General features: G+C 47.7%; 2 protein-coding genes across 2 annotated transcripts in view; both read left to right on the forward strand.

The window, feature by feature from the left end:
• Positions 1–8,020: 8,020 nt before the first annotated feature.
• Positions 8,021–17,609, forward strand: ELP6 (elongator acetyltransferase complex subunit 6). Its single transcript, XM_007440541.4, has 7 exons — positions 8,021–8,191; positions 10,479–10,557; positions 11,496–11,566; positions 13,522–13,649; positions 15,265–15,460; positions 16,592–16,738; positions 17,281–17,609. Exons 1-7 carry the CDS (start codon positions 8,030–8,032, stop codon positions 17,407–17,409), a joined length of 912 nt encoding a protein of 303 aa, XP_007440603.2. The 5' UTR covers positions 8,021–8,029; the 3' UTR covers positions 17,410–17,609.
• Positions 17,610–19,101: 1,492 nt separating this feature from the next.
• SCAP (SREBF chaperone) overlaps positions 19,102–23,942 on the forward strand; it is a 39,358-nt gene continuing 34,517 nt past the window's right edge. Inside the window, exon 1 of the mRNA XM_007440543.4 lies at positions 19,102–19,290. The gene's annotated coding sequence lies outside the window, so the exon portion shown is untranslated. The remainder of the gene's footprint in view (positions 19,291–23,942) is intronic.

Raw genomic sequence — 23,942 nt, forward strand, 5'->3', positions numbered from 1 at the left:
TTAAAGTTATCCCGCTGCCTTGAGCTCTTGCTACTTAGAAACCTGGGGACCAGAGATGAAGGAGATGAGAAAAGGGGGCTCAAAGTAAAGCCATGAAGGAGGATGAAAGTTGATCGAATGGAGCAGTGTTTCTCAACCTCAGTGACTTCAAGTTGCGTGGACTTCAACTCCCAGAATTCCCCAGACAGCTTGCTTTAAGATGTGTGGAGTTCAACTCCCAGAATTCCTCAGCCAGCATGCATGCTAGGGAATTCTGGGAATTGAAGTCCACGCATCTTCAAGCTGCTGAGGTTGAGAAACACCAGAATGGAGGAATGAAGCCTCAGAGACCTTTCCAAGCCTTTGGGACTTCAGTTCCCATCAGCGGCAAAACACTCAGAGGCAAAGAATTGTGGGAGTTGTAGGCTAAATAGATAGGGGACTCCGGAGTGCCTGCCCCCTGCATTCTAGGGCCACAAGAAATCCCATTGGTTCCCTTTGTCACCTGACGCCTGCAGCTCCTGGGCTGCCCTCCCAAGGGTAGCAAAACATATGCCGCTGGCTCCCCCTGCCGGTGAGCTAGTGAAACAGCACAACGCGGGTGGCAGACCTGGCTATGGCGCTTCTCTTGCAACTCCTCTAACCTGGAGCCGTCCAGGTGTCCAAAGCATGTGAGGGCCCCAGGTCTGGAGAAGCTGCTGCTGCCGCTGCTGCTGCCGTGGCGTGTTTGGAACCCAGTGCAAATCAAATTAGCTGCACTCGGTGATTCAGTTCAGGGGGGTTTAAGCCAGCACCCCAAATTGCTTCCGTATCTGCCCTAACGCGTTTCATTCATTTCTCAGCAGCTGATCTGTTCCCCGACAACCGTGCGCTTTTCTGACTCTCATCATTAGCAGTGGCTGGAGGTCTTCTAAGGGTCTCCTGGAATCTCATTTTCCAGCACTTAATTTCTGGAAACCATCAGCACTTCGCTTAAAAATGAAAAACAACCCATATTTCTAGTCCTCAAGGGTTGAGCCAGCCGTGCCTGCTGAAATTTCAGAATTCAAGGAGAAGGCAGAGCCCCCCCGCTCCTGGTGACTGGGAGAGAAAAGGGGAAAAAGAACTTCTACTTTTCTACTCTCTTTCTTTCCCTGCAAAAGACATTCTGCAGCATGAGCAGATTCACTAACATTGATATAATGGCATTTTATATCATTTGCGTTCAGTCTGTTTTGCTAAAAAATACTTATTTTGCTCACTGGGTTTCCACCTCTCCTTTTTTTTCAGAAGGAAAAAAATTAAGGCAACGGAGCAGTGGTGTTTTTTTTTTTCCAAAAGGGAAAAAAGGTCCTCCCCCACTGTAACACAATTCCCCCCCCCCCCGCCGCAGGAAAGCAAGGTGGGAAGTGCAGAACTTCCACAAACGTTGCAATGTGACAACTTCATTTGCAGCTTTGGGAAGCAGACGGCACTTCTGCTGCAGGGGTTTCCTTTGCACCCCTTTCTCTTGAACAGAACGTGCAAATTGGGCCTTTGCTATTTTCAAATAGTACAATCAAAAAAGGAGGGCAGGAGCCCCCCCAGCAACCTGACTGTGAGGATTGGCACCTGACCAGAGGGTGCCACATTGGCTGGTGAGCGCGCCTGCTCTTTAGAAAGCATGGAAGCGTAGGGGAAGTTAAAAGTGCCTCTGAGCGTTCATCTGGGGTCTCTATTTTGCTCATTTTTTAAGGTTTGTGATACTTAATAAAGGCATAAAACTAATTAGGAGCTACTCTGGCCTCCCTTTTGGAGGAAAATATCTGGGGACATCAAGAAAAACACAGCAGGTGACCACGAACGCCTCCCCTCGGCGGCTGCAGCCCTGCGAGTGGAGCAAACTTTAGTGGAATCGCATAACCAGGTTTGTTGAACGAAGTATAATTGGCCGGCTTTGCACAATATGCTAAGCACAAACTTAGCATATTGAGTCCTGCCATGACTTAAATTATGATTTTTACTAAAGGGGTTGATTCTCATTCAGACACTGAACATGGGCCTGGCAGAACTACAATCATTTAAAGAATGCCCATCCCACCATTGCCACGTGGGCAAATAATTTAGGAATATGACCGGAAGCTTTTCCCTGAAATAAGTTCCTTGCCCAGAGAACACTGTCACGTTAGCCAGAATTCTTTCCTCCCTTGCACCCAGTTTTCTGTCACTGTGTGCACACAACCCATTTAGCCAGATGACTGAATCACTTTCCTGGTTTGCACAATATATCGAAACATAAATTAAACCCATGGGCTGGGCCCACAACACATGCTTATTCACCAAAAAAGCCCCTAAAAACTAACCAAGTTTGGTGTGATGTGTGAAGGCAGCTGGTAGGTTTGAACCTGGTCTGGTAAGGGGGTCATGCGAACACACCCCGTTTAAGCCTAGTGGCCACATGGGGTTCAGGACATTGGACAGCTCCCACGCGAAGCAGCTGACGGCTGCAGCTGTGTTATAGACAACAACACTGTCTCTCTGCGAATGCTCGAGCACACCACTGCACCTCAGTTCACCCCCCCCCCCACAACTCTGGTTTTCCAAATCTAGCATCCACTGCAAATTTTCCTTGTGCTCTACTATCGTTCTTACGTCTTTATCCTGAACATATTTTGACTGGGCTCCCACATTGGATGAAATCAAGGTTTGCTTAATTATGATATGTTGGGTAAATCACAATTGGTTGGGTTCATGCATTACATTAAGCCAGGAATCATGGTTTACAGACTATCAATGCCTAGGTTCAGATTATGGTTGTGTGATGAGTGAACTCAGCCCATTAATTCTTGAAGCCTTTAATTCTGGTATTAAATTGGTTTCATTCCTGCAGAAGAATTTCTCATAAGTAATCCTGGAAAGTGGAGTTTTCAGAGAATGCTTTAAATTCACACACCAGCATCTAGAGGTGGTGGTTGTTGTTTTTTCCACAGAATAAATTATTCCAATTTTAAGAGGTGGAGGATGGAGTTCATCCATTTCCCAGCTCAAAGTAAAGTCCAGGACCCCAAAAATCTTTACTGTGATGATGACAAAACATTTTCTGTTTGAAGGATTTATTTTCTAAAGAACCACCATAGAATGGTTTGATCTACGGCAGCATTTCTCAACCTTGGCAACTTTAAGATGTGCGAACTTCATCATCCAGAATTCCCCAGCCAGCACAGTCTGGAATTTTCTGGAATGTTCCTTTCTGGTCTTGGTGAGCTTTGCACATCTCCACTTACCAAATTTGTGGATGATATAAAATTGGCTGAGCTGGTTAATATGCTTGCAGAGGGAAATATTTAAAACTTAATATGTTGGAGAAATGGGATAGTTACAGAATTCAATTTAACAGAGACCATTTTGGAAACCAAAATTGGGTGGAAAAATATCTGGCTTGGGAGCAATACCTGTGGAAAAGATCTTGGGACAGTTGTTGATCGCAGATTAAATACAAGTCAGCCATGCAATGCAGTTGCAAGGAAGCCAGACCGAATTTTAGGCTGCGTCCATGGAAGCATGATTTCCAAATCACAGACACGATTTTCCTCTTTATCCTGCTGGCAGCCCACCCTGAGCCTTGCGTCCAGTTTGGGACGTCACACTTTAAGGATTCAGGGAATTCAAAGAAGGGCCATCAAGATGATCAGGGGATCAGAAACTAATCTGTATCAAGAGAGAATGAGGGAGTTGGTAAGTTGAGTTGGAGAAGAGCAAGAGCTCTTCAGACCAAAAGGATGTCATACAAAAGGTCAAGATTGGTTGTCTCTCTTTCCAGAGGACACAAAATAATCTGATGAAGTTACAGGAAAGGAGATGCCAACTGAACGCTAGAAAAAAGAACTTAAGAATAAGAGCGGTTTGATAGGGGAACCAACTGTCCAGAGATGGCCGATTCTCCAGCGTGGCATTTGCTGGAACAGAGGCTGGAGACCCATCTGTTGGGACGCTTTCATTTGGATTCCTGTCCTGAGGAGGGGTTGAGCTGGATGGCCTCAAAGGCCCCTTCCAGTTCTAGGAGTCCATGAACATAGTCTGTTCCACCCAAGAACCGATCCTGTCATGCAGCTGCGTAGAACGAAGGAATAGATGTGAGCAGCAACCTACATCTGAGTGATGCTTCCTGGGAGGAAGATGTAGAGCTCCCTAAATTAGCACAGGACGTTTCTCCTGGAGACAGAGTTGGGCACCCCACTCCCTGCAGGAGTCCTCCTCAGGCAACAAGGCCTCAGGGCTCCAAAACCTGCTGACTCAGGTCCATCAAGAAAGCTAAGGAGGACCACATTCAACTTGAATAAGCTGTGGTGGCAATCACTTGTCATGACATCGTCATGCAAACGAGTCTGTAATTTGTGTGATGTCATGATGCAAGCAGTATAATTTCTCCTTGCCTGCCCATGAGGACACCCTTTCCCCCACCCCATGTGGAGGCTCCTGGACCTCCTTTAAGGCCATCTGTCACTTGTGGGCAGCCTGACCCATGACTGGTAGCTGTGCCACAAACAGACTGCTAAGAACCGGGTTTCTAACGTTCTGTTACTGGAGTTTGTTGTCCTTCCGTGCTGGATTTGCCCAGGCAGCTGCCTACGTCCCCTGCAGGGTCCCAGCCCCCAACAATGCTTCTCCTCTCCTCGTAGCAAAGCCAACTTAGACCACCAACTCTTTGACCAGGGCACTTATTGACTGTCTTCACGTCTCATGGGCAACAGCATGGATGCCGAAGAGTCAGAGCGACGGAAGGAAGGATGCCGAATGCTGGGCTATTCCAGGAGTGAACTTGGCCCTCCTGGTGGAGGTGAGCTTCGTACATCCCCACTTCTTAAGAGAGGCCTCCTTGCTTTGGGGACATAGAGAGTAAGGAAGACGATCTTGACGGAGATACATGGGAACCGTTCCCTAGGCTAAAGGGGCTGAAACATTTTTTTAAGTCCAAAACATCCAGATAACATTCACAAGTGGATCAGGCAGACACATTCCTGATTCACAGGAGTATAAGGGGGGGGGGGCGGGGAGGTCCAGCACAATCCGGCTTGCAAGACTTTGGTTTTGATAGCCCATCTCCATCAAAGTAGTTTTAGCCTTCCTGTGGAGCTGATTTCCTGGCTGAGCTACCTGGTGGGGCTGACAGGGAACCAGCACCGTCTGCTTGCCTCTGCTTGGGCTCAATCCCTGCCCTTCCCAGGCCGAATGTCCAGCCAGCTGTTGCTTCCAAACCTTTGGTGAGGCTTCCAGAGGGAACCAGTTGCGGGCAGCCTGGCCCAGCTCAGCGCTTCCCCAGACTGGTTGCAGTTTGGGGCTTTGAGGAGTCTTGCTCTGTTGCTGAACCAGAGACTTTTCCTGCCCAAGGACTCATCGGGGTCAGCCCTGCTTCGCTTGGGACACCAGTCGAGCTGCTACTTAGCTGGGCTTCTAAGACACGCCGAAGGGTAAACCCGCCCTGCTGGCTAGCTTAATCTACTGGGCTAAACACACAGAAAGAGTACCAGCTGGGCAAGTCTGTGTGACACTGAACCCATAAGGGAGTTAACCAGAGAACAGTTGCCCGGCGGGAAACGAAAACTCTCAGGTCAGCCCTGTGTTTCTCCAGGCAGTTGCTTAACCGGCGGTCACAGCTCAAATTGCATCATCAACATCCTTGGCACAACGTCATGAGACCACCACAGCTCATGCCGGACACCTCTGGGGTTATCCACCCTTTCATTAAATCATAACGCAGTTTTAGTTTGCTCCAGCTTGGTTCACAGGGCAGTTCTTCTGAGCCTGGGTTTCTTCATGAAACCGTCACTGATGTTCACCCTACCCAGCCGAAATTAAGCAAGCAATTTTATAGCTGACTATGTTGCATGAACTCTGTGGAGTCTAATTAATTCTGTCAGTGACAGTTAACCGGGAGTTCTTAATCTTTTTGTGCCAAGGATTCTTTTGAGAGTCCAGTGAAACCAACAGACCCCTTCTCAGAAAAATGAACGTAAATGCATAAAATCAAAGAGATATTGTATTACCAAGGACACCAGTTACACTCAAAGACAGTTATCAAAATATTTGAAAACAATAACATGATCCAGCAATCTTGTGCTTCTTTATTAATCCATTAAATCAATAACAATATCCTTTCTCAGAATATAAAAATTTAGATAGTGAGATTTATGGAAGTTGACAAACATTTTTGGAGTCCGGAAGTCATGAATTACCTTATTGCCTGTAACTATTATTGAATGAAAAGCTAAATATCAGTTAGGGGTTAGTGAAAATAAAGTCTTAATTTTTTTCCTGTCCAAGCTCACAGACCCCCTGAAATCTATCCGTGGACCCACAAGATTTTTGTGGACCCCAGATTACTCAAAGCGAATAAGACTGAATCCCTGGGGTGTCCTTAGGCCTCCTCAGTTCTCACTGAGGTTCTGATTTTCTAGATCCCTCAAAGGTTACTTTACCTTGCTTGCCCCAGCTGGAAATAAAACATGCCAAGGGGGCCTTTCGGGATTAGAAACGTCTCACCAAAAGCTGCCTCCTTTCGGATTCAATGGTTGGCTTTGCTCAGTACCATAAACCATAAACTAGCCATAGTTTAGCCAGCACGTTGTGTGAACCCAGCCCCTTGATTAGTTTCTGGGCTCAGTGTGTTGTTTAAACCCAGAAAAACTGCTGTGGATATTATTAAAAGAAAGGGAAGTGATGTTGATACAAATACACATTTAAAAGAATATTGAAAATATTTTTAGAAAAAGAAAGAACAAAACATAAGCAATAAAATAAAGATGAATAACCAATGAATCTCGAATAACCAACAGATGTAAAATATCATATTGCTAATATGTTCTAATGCCCCATTAGGAACTTGGATACTACAGTGTGAGACATTTGAACCGAGAAAAACTGGTCCAATTCAGCCATGGTGGGAACTCAGCCAGTGGGATTTCCTGCTAAGGAAACATGAGCCCGGTGATGGTCCACCTGAAAGAAAAGCCGAAGTTTAGCAACTAGAAACAGAACGAAATGAACATGGTCCCACTTAACTGGACAAGTGACTATTATGTCTCTGTAATTGAATTTTTTACTACCGGTTTTATTATGGTGGTTGGATACTAATTTTATTGTTCTCTGCTAGGATTTTAAACTGCCTTTCTGATACACCGCTCTGTTTCAAATTAAGAAATATTCCATCTGGCATCCGCTTCTTAATGTCGCTTGATCAAATTTATTTTTATAACCCCTCGTTTTCACGGCAGTTGTTCACAGCCAATCTCTTAGCGGCGTTTGCTGCAAATGAGGTCTTAGGAGGACGCCTGGCAGAACGATCCTGCTGCGTTTGGCAGTCGAAGTGCCAGCCTGGCAAGAGGCCCCAGCAACGTGCCGGCGGGCTTTCCCCCGTGCACAGCGGCCGAGCCCAGCACCCAAACGAGGCCGAGGAGCTTCGGCACCGGAGGCCGGGGCTGCCGAGGGCCTCCGGGCCCCAAAGGGCTGCCGGTGGGAACAGGAGCTGAGGCGGCAGCCGGCGGGCTCGGGGGTCTCGGCTGGGCACCCCAACTTGACCCGCCAGCTGTGTTGGGGCTGCAGCCCCCAGAATTCCTGCCCGCCTCTGGAAGGCGATCACGACGCGCCAGGCTGGGGAATTCCTGGGGGTGCCTGCCCAGAAGCGACGATTCTGCTCCCCGTCCAGTTGCCTCTGGGCTACCAGGCTGTCCTTGCGAGGGGGAAGCAGCAGCCCTGCCCGGGGTCCTGAGCCACTCAGCCTGGCTGCCTTCCAGAGGGGCTCGACTACAACTCCCATCCCACTGGGCCATGCTGGCTGGGGATGGTGGGGCTTGTAGTACTAGCACGCCTGAGGACACGAGGCTGAGCAGGCTGTTTTGCAATATAATCTGAGACTGAAACACGGCCCAAAAGCCGACGGGAAAACAATGACAAAGCCAGCACGATTTAACGGGGGTTTTTCCCCCCCAAGCCTGGGAAATTTCCGCTGCCCGCTGCACCACCACTGCTTTGCCGGCAGAGGGCGCCACCAATACAACGCGACCAGAGCCGGGAACTGCTCCGCGGCAGAGGGCGCATGCGTAGTGCTCCCCGAGCAGGCCGCGGCCCACCGGCCCGTCGCTTGCTCGCTCAGCAGAGCGGGGCTTCTCTCGCGCCTCGGAGGGCGCGGCGGCTGCCCGGCGGGATGTTTCTGGCGCTGAACGAACTGCTCGGAGTCTCCGTTGAGCAGCCGGAGCGGGTGAGCAGCGCGTCCCGGCACGCCTTGACCTCTCTCGGATCCCGTCGCCGCGCGACGGCCAGGCGGACGGCCGGCGACGGCCGCGCGTCCGCTCCCAAGATGCCGCGCGCGCCTTGCTCTGAAGCGAGGCATGCCGGGATTCGTAGTTCTTTCTCCCCTGGGTTCCCCATTGGGGCAAAACTTTGGGGGCATTGCTCTCAAGGAGCCACGGGTCATTTTGCAAGCCCAGTATGCAGGTGAAGGGTTGTAATTTAAGTTATGCCCTTGTCTCAGTCTAACTCCTTGCATGCCCCGCTTGATGCCTTGTAATTGTGCTGGCGGGGGATGCTCAGCATTGTAGTCCAACTCAGTGTTTCTCAACCTCAGCAAATTTAAGATGTGTGGACTTCAACTCCCAGAATTCCCTGCTGGCTGGGGGATTCTGGGAGTTGAAGTCCACACGTCTTGAAGTTGCTGAGGTTGAGAAGCAATGGTCCAGCCCCTCTGGAGGCGGGCGTCAGGTTGGGGAAGGCTCCAAGCATGATCTGCTAGGAGCTTGACTTTCTGTATCTAAATCTCCTGTGGAGAACGGCAAGTGGATTAAAGGCAGCAGAATCCGCTAGGCTGGACCCTCTGGGACAGAGGCCTTGGGCGCATGGCGCAGGGCGATTCCCTCTGCCCCGGGGCTCAGTTTGGGCCTCCAGAGCTCCAGAGAGGTGGGTCTGAATCCCAGGCCAGCAATTCAGGCAGCTCCGAGGACCACGTGGGGATGATGCAGCCTCCCCTGCCTGCTCTGAGCCATCCTGTCTGTGTGAAAATTCTTCCATCACCACCACCACCACCACCAATAATAGTAATTTATTAAACTTCTAGGTCACCCAGCTCTCAACGACTCTGGGCGGCTCACGACAGTCAAAGGAAATTATAGTCAAATCGATGAAAGAGAAACGATGGCCAGCGCGATGAGGCGAGGGATCTCCCTCTCCCTCGCCAAAGGCCTGGGTGAGGAGCCAGGCCTTCGTGGCTCTTCTGGACAACAGCAGAGCGGGGTCCATCCGGATCTCAGGAGGAACCTCGGTCCAGAGGGCAGGCGCTGCCACAGAGAAGGCGCGACTGTCGTCTTGGTGCGACAGTAGGAGGTTACAGGAATGGTGCATTTTGGCCTCATAAAAACGGAAGAGAGCTGGGATGGTCTATGCCAGTGTTGTCCACTCATCTTAAAGTGGCCAAGTTTGGACAACACTGGTCTATGCGAAACATCAGAAAGAGTCTGGGAGCACCTTTTCCAAATAACTAATTATTTTACAAGGTGTCAGTTTTTGTGCAGCCTATTAAAAACTTCCTAATTTTTTGCTACTATAGACTAATATGGCTTTCCTTCTACAGTGTGTCCATACAAGAATTTGAACTTTTGTGACATTTTGCTGGCCCTATTGCCAAACTGAAGATTGGGAATTTCCATCATTCCAATCTATAGTGCTGGGCCTGCTTCGCAAAGGATTTGGCAGAGGCCCCTCTCTGCTGGTTGTTAAAGCAGCCAGTCTTATTTCCAGGTTTCTCCAGGTGAGCCTGACAAAAGATGTGGCTATCTTAATGAGACACTTCAAGAATCTTAAAGTAGCTGCAATTACCAGCATGTTTGCGCAGGTGGCTAAAGAAAGATGTGGCTGCTTTCATGCATAGTAGAGAGGTGCTGCACTTCCAAAGCTTCCCGGGCACTTCATTTTCAAGTGAGACAAGATTAAGTTTCCAGGGCAAGCCGGATTCCTGATGATTTCATGGACGCATCCACATACAGTAGCTTCCTTGCTCTCAATGTAGGAGTGATTTGCTCCTGTCTTCTGAGATTTCCTTGTAATTCCCAGTTTAGCCTATGGCCCTGGTGGTCTCCTATCCAAGGATGAATCAGATCTGTGCTGATTGTCCACGTTTCCATATTTGTTCCTCCCGTTTCTGCTCATGATTTCTGGGTTGGATGTTCTATCTATTGTCATTGCCACATAGTGGCTCTGATTACTTCTTCACACAACATTCACGAACCATCCTGTTTAGTAACATCAGTTGTCTCTTGCTTTTCAACTTAGTGATCTTTTTCTCTACAGATGAGGTTTGGAAGGAAAGTTCAAAACTGCCTTCAGATGAAAGTCTGTCTGCTGCACCACAACGAACTGTCATGTGTTGGGTTATTGTCCCATTATGATATGAGTTCCAGTGCCAATTCTTGGAAGCGAAAGGGAGGGCAGGGCCGTTTTGTGCATCTTCAGCTGTTGGAGCCTCATGTCTCTTCTCTCTTTGTGTTATTTTGCAGAGCAAGTTGACTCTGCTTTGCGCCACCAAGACAGATGCCAGCTTTCTGGTCCACCACTTTCTCTCCTTCTATTTGAAAGGTATGCAGGGAAATGGCTATTCCAGAACCTATTTTCTTATGTTCAGATGAAGGCATCATCTTGATCACTTAATCTGCTTTTCACAATTAAAAATATGTAAGCTGTGTACACGTTTTTGTGGGAGAATATACTTTGAGGTGTGAGTGCTTACATCATACTTGTGGACTTTTTGAAATCTTGCCCAGAGCTTCCCCACATACAGAACTGGCCTTATCGCAGCCTAAACCATAGAGACAGTGCAATCTTTCTCTAACTGGGGTCCTCAGACGTCTTGGATTTAAATTCCCAACTTCCCCAGTTAGCATGGAATTGACAATAGATATTTTCCAAGGGATCTGGACATTGCCAGGTTGGAGAAGATTCTTTTAATTCCTTCTGAAGTTTTGAAATTTTACGTGACTAAACGTTGGGAACTGACTTTACTACAGGTGGTCCTCAACTTATGACTGCAGTTGGGACCAGAACCTCCATCACTAAGCAATGTGGTTGTTATGTGAATTGTGCCTGATTTTATGACCTTTTTTGATGTAATTGTTAAGCGAATACAGCTCCCCCATTGACTTTGCTTGTCAGAAGCCCCCTGGAAAGGTTGCAACGGTGGTCACATGACCCCGGAATGCTGCAACCATCGTAAATACATGCCGGTTGCCAAGCACCTGAATTGTGATCATGTGACTGCAGGGATGCTGCAACAGTTGTGTGAGGAGCGGTCACAAATCACTTTTTTTAGCGCCATTGTAACTTTGAACAGTCATGAAACAAATGGTCATAAGTCGAGGACTACCTGTATTATTGTTAACTGCTAGATTTGGTTCAGCAGATGACAAAGATGAGACCGACAGAGCCCAGTCCCTCATTTTGTAGGAGGCATTTTCAGTGGGGCTGCACCTGGATTTTGCATGGTCTTGATGATAACGTGTGTCTTTCCTCTTTCCCAGCTGGCTGCAAGGTCTGTTTTCTCGCCGTCGTGCAGTCCTTCAACCATTACAGCATTGTGGCTCAAAAGCTGGTAAGCTGGGTGGATTTTATTGTATGCATTAAAATAGTCCCTGTATTCTTCAGTCTGGGATAGCCTCCCGGTTCTCCTCTCGTCATGCAAGATGGGGCTGCAGCCAGAGCTGGGACTCTCAGGATGCTGTTTAAAAGTATCAATCAGGGTAGAACTTTTAAAAATCAAAATCCCCCAAACTGTGGGAAAACGATGTTGATGCCAATGCTGAGAGCCAGTTTGGCATAGTGGTTAAGATGCTGGCCTAGAAGCCAGGAGAGGGTCAGTTCTAGGCCTCCCTTAGGCAGGAAAGCCGGCTGGGTGACTTTGGGCCAGTCTCTCTCTCTCAGTCCAGTCCACCTCACGGGGTTGTTGTGGGAAAAATAGGAGGCAGGAGGATTAGGGGTGTTCGCTGCCTTGAGTTGACCAAATATAAAAAAACAATAACGCCTGGATCTGAAAGCCCTAATCTTGTGCACAGAGTGATCCCTTTTGTGCCTGCCTTCTATCTGTCTATCATCTATCATCATCTATCTCTCAGTCACCATCTATGCTTCTTGTACCACATGCATCTTGTTCAATCCTGGAGGCTCTTACATTGTGCCATGAATTGGATTATGCTATTAAACCCTTCTGTTGAGTGAGTTTCACTATCCATAAAAAGCTTTTGGGATCAGGTCATTTTCTCACCCGTCCTGGTCGTGGTGTTGTTCCTTCTCGTCTGACCACGTTGGGGCTAGGAGCCGGGATTTAAGTGGAGTGAAAAGAGGGAACAGTCTTGATACGATTACGTGGATTGTGCAGGTGGCTGTGAGGAGTAAGGGGTTCTAGGAAAAGCAGGATATAACTCTTACAGATACATAGATAAGATAGATCTCTTAGCCATAACTGTACTTAATAGGCAAAAATGCTTCTTTTCTTTGATTCTCAGTTGGAACCTAGTACAGAATTTTCTTATCATTGTAGTAGATCAACTTTCTCCATTCTAGACATTTCCAGTACTAAATAATATCTGTAGCTTGAGGTTCAATTGTCGGGTTCTTGGTATTCTCTGAGCTTGGTTCCTTTCCTGCAGGTGTTTTGTACTGAGGCTAGATAACATCTGTGTATGGAATCATGCTACTCAATCTGGTCCTAAAATGTCTATAGGAAAACAACCAAGCCCAGAGAACACCAAGAACCCAGCAGTCTAAACAGTCAGGAAGATTCTGGTGGCACCTTTTCCTATTTACACATTTTTATTAAAAAGTATAATTCTTCTGATTTTTGCCTTCTTCATACCATTATCCTTCTGATGTGGGACTACAGATTCCAAAATTCCTAACTAGCATGTTTACTAAAAATCCCAGGAGCTGCAATTCTACTATATCGAGACAGAGAGGATGACTGTTTGAGGAAAGGTGAAGTAGATGGTGTCTCGTAACTTCTACATATCACCATCTGCTACAGCAAAGGTAGAAAATTAATTGAAAATGTGAAGAAATTCTGTCCATGCAGAAGAGGAATAGGCATTCCTATTTTTAATTTGCAAAAGGTTTCTCTCAGACTGCTTAAGACTAAAGGTTGCTTAACACTGGGCTTCTTCCCTGAGAAAATTTTGGCATTATAAGGAATAAATTGCCTGGATGAGAGCAGAGAACTGTCTGCATAAGCTATACTTTTGTAAAAAAACAAGCAGCCACTGTTAAAATTGGGTGGCTTCTGCCTGGTGTTTTTTTTTTAACCTTAAGCTTGCTGGTGAAGCTTCATTTTATGACAATCATTCAATGGAAAGATGTCTCTTGGAGTCATTAATCATCTATGATGCCAAAATTTAGAGGACAGAACTGGTTTATCATGTTTAGGATCATCATCTGTTGGTGGGTCAATGCAGAAGAGGCCAAGGAACCAGCGAGCAGGTTCTTCCTAAGAATCTCAGGGCAGTGCTGTTCGTTGTTCAGAAAAGATGAATTTTTCATTTTCTTTTTCTTTTGTAGGGAGTTAATCTCATTACAGCCAAAGAACAAGATCAGCTTGTGTTCTTTGAAGGGCTGAAATCTGCGAACCACGTTTTGTTTGGTGGAGTGCAGGAGACAGATGATACCAGTCCTTTCCAATTTATCAGGTACCTTGTCTTCCTTTCAGAAGGTATAGGGGATAAATCAAATAATATATGTGATATTAAACATGTACGTGGTATTCCGTTTAATATTATAATCTGGGAAGTCTTGCTTTAACTAAGCTTCCTGGAGCAGCCAAGCCAACCATGGATACCTGCTTTGCTCCAGGGGAATAATCCAGAATGGCTTTTGAAAAGCTCGTGGTTTCTCTGGTGGAGGAAATATTGAAGATGGACTGTAGAGACCAGAATTCAAATCCCTGCTAAGTGACAAACTGTTTTTGAGTGACTTGAGTCTTTCAGCCTTGTCAGCTTTACAAGACCATTCTAAGAATTCAATAGCAAAAGTATATTTCCTGAACTTCTGATTACATGGCAGGAAACTCTTGTAATCAATTAAGTGGAACTTCTTCTTGGAGACCTTCAACTAACAGTTGTATCCAGAAATCATTTATTTACTTTTTCAAAATTGTACACTGCCTACTCCCATTTTATAGATCTAGGTGGCTATAGCCAATACATAGTTGATTTAATATTCCAAGTAAGAACTAAAATCAGTGAAACCATTAACATGACTTTCCCCAAACTAAAAGGCCTGCCTAAAAAGATAAGCTTTAAGCCAGTCTCCTCCTACATTATAACATAGAGATGAGACAACCTCATCTCCAACCCGTGTTGTTCCATCATCTAGGACCCACCTCAGAAAAAGCTGCATCATCTGTTGATGGTAGACATGACTGTAAGACCTGAGAAAGTTGTCTCATTGAAAATCTAAGCACAAAGACAGGACTATATGGGAGTAGGTGGTCTTGCAAGTTATTTGGGCCAGGATCACTGTAATATCCATGAAACTGGGTGAGAGACACTAGGGTTTCACAGATCCAGGTATAGATCTTCCTTCTGTATATGTTGGACTATCTCCGAGAGTCCCCACTGGCAGGACATTAATAAGTGTGGGTATTCAACACATCTTGAGAGTGCCAGAATGAAGAATAAGGATGGTCTCAAATTTACTTAATTTTGTTCGGTTCTTGTGTTTGCTGAGCTTGATTGTTTTCCTGCAGACATTTCATTACCAGGCTAGGTAACAATCATCAGTGCACGGGGGAGTAGAATTTGCTGGCTGTTTATATGTGGTAACTTGCCCTCCCAACTTGATTGGGGTATGGTTTCTTCCTTGTTTGTTCTTGTTTATCTGATGCTGGTTCCTGCTCACTTAATTGTATTGGTCCCACCTTAACCTAACTGAATCATCCTTTCTTGCTGCTTGGCTACTTTGTAAGCCCTAAGAGAGTGGATGGTTTCTGATTTTCTTTTTCTCCCCAATTTTTCAGTGCCTAAACTTCAGTAGAGGGAATAGGCTTTTGTGCTCTGGAACAAAAGTTCATGTCAGTTATGTGACAGAAGGTATGGTATAGTAACACCGGTGGTTGGTTAAAACTTCTTGGCTGATATTGAACATGGTCAGTGGCAGAGCCCTGGTCCATAGAGGTAACTGAAGAGTCATCAAATGCAACTGAATTGGGACCATGCAAGGAGATGACCTGGCTACGGCTGATACTTCCCAAAGATTTGGGCCACAGAGTGTTGCTGACCTCATCTCTCCATCCCTCCTTTGCAGTGGAGATGGCTCAAACCTGAAAGTGCTTTACGAGTTTGTCCAGACAGCCCTGAGTCCTGCTGCTAGTGGAGACCCATGGAAATGCCCTGTGCTTATTGTGGATGATCTCAGTGTCTTCCTGAGCCTGGGTGTGAGATTGATGGACATTCTGAATTTCATTCATTATTGCAGGGTCACCGTGAACTCTCAGTTGAAGGTAACACTCAGCTATCTTTCTTGGGAGGTTTCTAACTGTGGATATAGCTGTGGTCTGGAAGAAAGCCTAGTTCATGTAGCAGTCTTCTCTTTAATTCCTCCCCATAAATCATCTTATCCCCTAACCCTGACTTCCACATTGTCTTACAAGTCCCTGGACTAGGACATCATCTTTCTTAGCTATTCCAATATTATCTGTGTTGGATCATTTTAGCTTGTCTCCTTTCTTCAGCTCCTTGGCCCTTCTTTAATGACCATGATGGGTCTTGATCCTGGGATCTTCTATCTGCAGAGTAAGCATTCTGCTCTTGAGTTATGGTCCCAATCACTCCCCACTCAGTTGAATGTGATTGGCTACAGATTTGGTATTAAGCCGTTATGTGGTTTACTTAATTTTGATCAGGTATGTGACCATAGCCAGAGTGGTTTGGTCTGCCAACCATAGTTTAATGTGTGAACCCAGGGTTTGTTTTCCCTTAGCTTCCTTGGGGCTCTCCCCATCCCTTCCAATCCTGTCTTTTCAGCTCTAGCTGCCTCCCTCAGGCAGGGGTTTTTAGGGTGGTCTTCTCCATTCTGGATGCCTTTCAAACACATGGACTTCAATTCTCAAAAGTCTCAATAGTGGCCATTTATTTATTCATTTGAAGTTAGAGGTTTTAGCTCTAGATGGCTCTGAGTGGCTTACATTTTAAAAGTAAGAACAATAAAATGAAAGAGAAAGAACATAAATGTCCAGGAGGAACAAACACAGTCATCACATCCTACGCCACATCATCAGGTTGGGAGCCCAGAGGGCAGGCCCCACAACTGTACAGGTTCCTACGAAAGGGCCTGCTGGGTGTTGTCCCCTGGGGTACACTAACCCATGACTGTTTGAAAATGGAGCAAACCTGAGAGATTTTGGGTTCAAAGGGTTAGGAAAAAGGAAAGGGAAGAGAGACTTATAGGTTATGTTGGTAAGGACAATGGACTCCCTGAAGCTGGTTTCCTGTCTGCTGATTATTTTCCGGGGTGTAAATCCCAAGCAGATGCAGAGGCTTTGGAGAGTTTAGCCACCGACTAGTGTCTGTAGGTTTGTTCCAGACTCAGGCTGAAGGGTCAACAAGTGAATAATTTATGGTTTCTGTCTTAGGGGAACTTGGTGTTAATGGTGCACAGCAGTGAAGACTCGGAGGACGAGGAGAACGAACTTTTGGTGAAGTCCCTCCGTCACCAATGTAATAGCATTCTGTGGGCCGAAGGCCTAGCCACTGGCTACTGCAAGGAGGTCCACGGGCAGGTGAGCCCCTCTGCCTCCTTCCTCCATCTTTCTCGCTGGATGTTTTCAAGCAGAGTCTGGTTCGCCCATCCAGACTTTCTGCATATTTCTAGAGTTTGCTCCTCTGACTTTCCTGGATGGAGCAGGCAAGTTGGTTTATCCAGGTTTTTTTTAGTCTGGGGCTTTGAAGATTCATTGGACTACAGCTCCCATCACGCCTGTGGATGACAGGAGCCATCGTCTTAACACCTCAGGGTGCACTGAATCATGGAATGCTGGACTAAGCGTTCTTCACAATCTGCACCTAGCTTCCTTTGGCAGTGTTAATATTTCTGAATTTGGTTTCTCTGAAGTGCTTTCCATGTTCAATCTTTTTCACCTCCAACCTCTCCGTGAATGTTAGGAAAAGGCACGTTTGCTCTGCTCCATCCTACAGATGGAGATACCGTGCTAAGATTTTCCATTTGTATATATGCGCTGTCTGTCTGGGCCTTTAGATTCCTCTCTCTTTAGCAAGCCGTGAAGGTGGATCTTAAACTAAGGAAGCTCTTTTCTTGCTGCAGCTGACGATCATCGAACGAAGTCCCTGGGAATCCAGAGCTGCGAGGGACCTCCAGCGCATTTACCAGTATAAGATCCAGGATAAGAATGTCACGTTTTTCGCCAGGGGAATGTCAGCAGCTGTCCTGTGATTTGGGGGAGAGGAGAGAGAGATTTCTGGTGCTCAAGGAATGCTTCTGATGGGAGTCAGGGAGCCAGAGAGACCAAGGAGGGTTCGTTCTGTGCTGTCTTCTCAGAGGGATGTGATTGGCGTGGTCCTGTGCTGAATTGTTGGCAGGGGACCTGACAACCCGGAGACAAGATGGAAACAGATAGTGATGCAATAAATGACATTGATCAAACCCAAGGCTGCTTGGCTGGATGCTGGGGAATCCACTGGCCAATGGGATCGATGGATTTGCCAGCTCTTAACCTGGATGATTCAGGCCTTCAGACATGCCTGAAGTGTCAGCCAAGCAGGGCAGGAGGGAATCCAACTGTAGAGGGGCTCTGGATTTGATCCACGCTTCAAGGGCCACAGCGAAGAGAGCAGGAAATGATCTCCATGCAACTGTATGGTTAAAGCATTAGTCATGTCAGAAACAAGCATTTTCTTCTGTTCTGTTTTTCATAATAATCAGGCCAGGACACTTTCTGGCTGCGTGCACACAACATGCTTGGAATCCTGGAGTCAGTAGGCCATCTAGTCCAGGGTTTCTCAATCTCGGTATCTTTAGATGTAGGCTTCAACTTGCAGAATTGCCCAGGCCACAAGGGGAATTCTGGGAGTTGAAGTTCACAGTCTTAGAGTTGCTGAGATTGAGGAACACTGATCTAGTCCAACTCTCTGCTCAGGGCAGGGAGCCATCTTAAAGCACACACACCCCCACACACACAGAGAAAACACTTGCACACATCCAGCCAGGGGGAGTCCAGCACCGCTCTGCTGAATGAACTCATTTTCTAGGCACAGTACCTTGAGTCACGGATCAAAAGGACTGCCTTTGCTCAGCTACACAACACGCGATCAAGATTAAGAGGAGCCTAGCGCAGTGGGTTGTGTGAATCTAGTCAACAGTCCCTACACTGCCCTGGTTAAGCAGGGGGTGGGAACCCAGCAGTGGGCCAATCTCCACCCTTTTTCCATAGATGCACATAGATGCCCCACCACCTGACTGGGCCAGCTGCCGTTTTCACTGGTGCCAGTGCAGCTTCACGTCTGGGTGCCAGAACAGCCAGGAAGAGCCCTGCTGAGCCAGGACAAGCTCCACCCTAGTCCAGCCCTTGGCTTCCCGCGTGGCCTACCAAAGGCATCAGGAGATGCGGGGCGCGGGGGGGGACCTCCTGGTCCTGCTGGACTCTACTGTATATACCGTCCTGGTAGAGTCCGCATCTCTCTTCCTGCAACCCCTGAGCACCAGGATCTGCAAAGCTCCTAAGGAGGCGAATGCAGCGTGTTTGGTCATCTAAAGAGCGACGGTCCACGGGTTCAATTCCTGGTAGAGGGTTTTGAACCCTGTAGAGAAAAATCTGGCTATATTTTATATGATTGAATGGAAAGGACTGAACTTCCTCCCTCCCTCCAAAATGTGTGAGTCGGAAAAAGTCAGGAGGAGCCCGGGGGTCGCGGCGATGCCGAGGGAGAGAAGCCCCCCGGCGCAGGAGGGGAGCGCCCTGCGCTGCGACGCGGCGCTAGGGCCCGGGGGGCTTCGCAGCCTCCGCGCCGCCCGAGGGACGAGGGGCGTGGCTTTACCGAAAGGAGGAAAGCTCCTGGGGCTCCTCTGCGCGTGCGGAGGTCGGCGGGGGCGTGGCCGCGGCTACGGAAGCCGGGCGGGACGTCGCGGCGCTGGCGTGGGAGAAGCCGCCGCCGGGTTGAGGCGAGACCGTCTGCCCTACCTTCCTTCCTTCCTTCCGCCGGCCGCGACGCGGGAGAGGCGCTCCGGGCGTGTGTGCCCGGGAGGCTCCGGAGGGCCAGACGAGGCGGCGGGCGTCCGTAGGCCACAGCGGAGCCTTCCTCGCCCCGGGCCTTGCAGGTGGGTAGGACTACAACGCCCATCTCCCCAGCGCTGGCGGCGCTGCCGTAGATCCCACGATCCCCTGCCACTATTTCCAACGCCTTTCGGGCTGCTGGACTACATTTCCCCTCATACCCTGGCCAGCACGGCCAGTAGCCTTCCCGGCTGGGAGGGGATGGGAGTTGTAGTCCAACGCACCAGGCACGCTCCCCGCGCGTTGGAATACACCTCCCATCATTGCCCGGGGCTTCGACTGGCCGGGGGCCGTGGGAGTGGTAGGCCTCGGCGGTGTTGCGCTGCGGGCCCCATCACCCCCAGCCCCCGCTGGGCAACCTCGTGCCCTGGCCGGCGTGGCCAATAGCCTCAGTGGGGAGGGGAAGATGGGAGCTGTAGTCCAAGCCCCGGGCCGCATGGCTTGGGCTGCCGGCCCGGCTGGCCGTGTTGGCTGGGAGCGATGGGGTTCGTCGTGGGAGGCCGTGTCTGGAGGAAGGGCCCGGGGAGCCGCGCGGTTTCGGGGCAGGATAGTCTAAGGAAGCGCCTGGAGGGCGCCCGGGCGGTCCCCGCCGCCCGCGCCCTGCGGGCCCTGCCCGGGTTTTCCGCCGCCGCTGCGGTGGTGGAGCCACCCGGAGGCCCCCGGCGATGTTTTGAAAAGCGCTCGGGACGACCGAGCGCGCTCGGCTGCGCAAGCCCGCCGGCAGGCCTCCTTTCTCTGTGGGCTTCCCTGCGCAGCCGGGCGGCGGAAGGCGGGCGAGGAGGCAGCCGAGGGACGTCTCTGCCCGCCCCGGTAAATGCGCGGTTGGGCCCTGGAAAGGGCTTGGGCGTTCCGTGGCCTTCTCCGGCGCCGCTGCGTCGGGCTTGAGACTCGGCACTGCGCGGTTTGTCACCTGGCGGCTTTATCTGCCTGCTCGCCTGCCGATGAATGGGCGGGCGGGCGGGCGGGCGGGCGGGCGTTTGCCGCCGGCGGAGGGAGGCCTTGCCTGATGCCGCTTTGAGGGCAGAAGGTCGGAGGAGGAGGTGCTGCACTGACAGGCCGCCTTTTGAGGGGGGGGCGGCCGTACCAGCGTGGCCGATAGATAAACTAAATAAATACCTCCGAGATACCGCTGGGTGGGTGCCAGGCCACCGCAGTAAAGCGAGTCGCATGAGTTTTTTGGTTTCCCAGTGCATATAAAAGTTATGTTTACACTATATCGTAGTCTATTAAGTGTGCAATAGGCCCAAGAAAACAATGTAATACCTTAATTAAAATATTTCTTAAGACAGCAGTGAAATTTGCCACCTCTCTTCCTCTCATGAAATATTTTTCTGTAGCACGCAAAGCTGTTTAATAAATGCAATATCTGCCAAGCGCAATAAAGTGAAGCGCAATAAAATGAGGCATGCCTGTAGTCATACATTCATGTTATGCAGGCCTGTGTTTAATTAACCTGTGGTTTATGAAATGGGAATAAAAGAACTGGGGATGAACTGGCATTTAAATTGTTTCTTTCTCGCAGTCCTATATCTCTCTGCATTTAAATTAAGTTGCTGTATCACTTATAGGTAGACTGTTGTTATATATGAAATAAATATACGCAAGAGGTTTCTATTAGCATTTGATGCCCTTCTTAGCATCTGAATTGCTTGTTACGTTTTTACTCCCTTGTGTGTTGATAGCTTCTACCGCCCAACATGCAGTTGCTATAAGTAAATAATAATTTAAAAAAATATTACCTCATACTATTAATGTTAGAACAAGGGAGGTAATATGCTATTTATATTCTTTCATTAAAATGCTTTTAAAACCATTGATGAGTTGGCAGCAGTGGGTAATATTCATTTATTGAGCAGGATCCTTACATTTCTATTTTTCAGATGAAACCAAATAGTTGCATCACACTGAATACGTTTAAAATGGTTAATACAGTGTTCTAAACATTTATGCAGGTTTTAGAGTTGTCGAGGCAGTAATATTTCTTAAAAACCTGAAGTGGCTTGGATGTGGCTACTGTACAAAGGGATGAGGAAAATAAAATTAGAATATGAAAGTGAACAGGAAGAGGAAGAATGCAGTCCTTTTCCTGCCCAATGAAAAGGAAAGCCGGGTCAGCTGGGGTGAATTTTGAGGCCGCTGAAAGTGAAGTATAATATCTGTCCATGCAAACGGTGCTAATTGCCTGTAAACATGCCTGCCAGCTATGGAGGAACTGATCCTTGTCTTTAAAACTGAGTGTTAAAGTTGAGGCGCTTCATCCATCCCCAGAAATTACAGGAAACCCATTCTCTTTGGAACCACATAGTTCTCATAAAACCAGGAGGTGCCAGGGAACCCCTTTCTGGCTAACAATTTTATTCAAAGGCATCAGCTTTCATGAGTTGCAGCTCCCTTCATCAGAGACTGATGAATGTAGAGTTTAAACTGGGATGAGGTTACACCATCCTACATCAGTCTAGCTCAGTGTTCCTCAACCTTGGCCACTTTAAGATGCTGGCTGGGGAATTCTGGGAGTTGAAGTCCACCTATCTTAAAGTGGCCAAGGTTGAGGAACGCTGGTCTAGCTTCTCTGTGTGTCTGATGAAGTGAGCTGTGGTTTACCAAAACTTACACCTTGTGATAACTTTTGTTAGTTGGAAAAGGTGCAGTCAGGTTCTTTCACATTGCTTTGTCTTCAGAGACTAACGCAGCCCCCTTCCTACGATATTTAAAATGTCCCCCACGTAGAAAGAGGGGACTAAAGGAAATTGGGGTTACACATGGAAAAAATAGGAAGCTGCTGGCCCGGTTGTTGGTTTGTGTATTAAGATTTCTAGGCTGCTGCAACCCACCGACCAATTTACATTCCTGCAAGAAAGTCAAGCTAATCAGATTGCTGCTGGGCTGGACTCGCTAGCTCCTAAAGATGAAAGGATTAGCCTGGCCTGCCGATCCTTCATCTGGCTTGTTTGCTGTGGTATAGTGTAGTAATTGTGGCTGTAAGCCACGATTTAAGGCAACTTCGTTCAATTTATATAGCCACCCATCTCCCACATGTGATTCTGAGTGGCTTGCACAATTAAAATAGCAAAGCAAAAAATGAACAAAAACAATTGCAACAAAACAGTTAAAAAGAATTAAAAACCAAACACGAGAAACGTGGGAGAGTGCAATCAAAATCTTACACACAATGCAGCCATTTTGTGGGCTTCATATTTCTACAGGATCCCCAGGCCCACTGGCAAAACCAAGTTTTCAGGGGCTTCTGGAAGATCAGTAGGGCCAGGGCCATTGAACTTATTGTGGGGCATTGTGTACTGTGTGAATGAACCCCCGTAGAAAAGTTAAGATTGATAAATGTGGTTCAGACAAAGGTAACCCTTCTGTCGTTACCTTATAAACTGCAGGTGATAAATCGTTTCTTTTCTCCCAAGCTGTTCTCCTGGGAGATTTCTAACTGGATTGGAAATTCCCTCCAGGTTATTGTGGCCTGGGTTCTCCCACCTGCACATACTGTAAAGGTCTTTTCCGCTGCATGCATTGGAAAATGCCTGTGCTCTGGTGAAATATAGTAGAGGATGGGCATTTGTGGAAAAATTGGTACCAGGATGGAGATGTGGCTCTTTGTGCTCCAGTTGCCTTCCTTCAGCCTGGTTGACTGTCGCTTTCAGAGCTCAGCTTATTTAAGAAGGCATGGGGAAATTGATAGGGGAGAAAAGGTTACTTATTCTCTTCCCTCCTGATTTTCCCTTTGCTAATGGAGCTATAGTTTGGCAAGATATAATTCTGCCCTAAAGCAACGGATCTTCTAACCATGATGTGATAGTATGATAGAATGAATAAGCTATCTCACACGGTTGTTGTAGGGAGAAATAGGAAAAGCTGTATCTGCTGCCTTAAGCTGCTATATGAAAGATCAGTCATAATTCAAATAAATAAATACATACTCTATAGGGAGATACTTCATTTGCCTTGTCTGATACATTGAGGAAGCAAAGACTCCTGAATGAACTCAGCTGCCATGGGATAAGAGGACGAGGCTCTAGTAGGTTTGCTGCTGGGTTAAAATACAGAAAACAGAGAATGGAAATAAATGGGCAATTCACACAGTGAGGGGATTGGGTCCCCCAAGGACTGATATTGAGACCAATACTTTTCATCTTGTCTATAAATAGCCTGGAATTCAGGTTGAGCAGTGAGGTGGCCAGGTTTGCTGATGATGTTCAGGGTGGCAAAATCAAAACGGGATTATGTAGAACTCCAGAAAGATCTCTCCAAGTTGAATGGAATGGAATGACAAGTGTAAAATGAGGCATGGCTGGCCCAGAAAATCCAAACTTGCCTTAATGGGATCAGAGGTTGATCAGGAAAGGGATCTTGAGGTGACAGTGGACAACTAAAAAAAAGTCAACTCATTTTGCAGCTGCTGTAAAAAAAGATTCTGTTTTTGGACGTTAGGAAGGGAATTGGAAATAGAATTGTTGATATAGTAATCCTCTTAAACAACCAAGTAAACCTGTGATGAGATCACACTGATACTGTGTACAGTTCTGGTCACCGCACCTTTAAATATTGGGCTCTGGAGAGCTCCCCTACAAGAAGAGACTCCACCAATGGGGGTTCTTCAGCTTGGAACAAGAGGAAAAGGGGAGACCTAGACAGCTCTATAAAATCATGCCTGGCATCCATAACCTGGGTGGGGTGTGTGCTTCCCCCC

The sequence above is a fragment of the Python bivittatus genome, unplaced genomic scaffold (genome assembly GCF_059951505.1).
Source record: "Python bivittatus isolate LINGU-HERP-01145 unplaced genomic scaffold, Pbiv_v1 ctg000610_np1212, whole genome shotgun sequence".
Classification (NCBI taxonomy): domain Eukaryota; kingdom Metazoa; phylum Chordata; class Lepidosauria; order Squamata; family Pythonidae; genus Python; species Python bivittatus.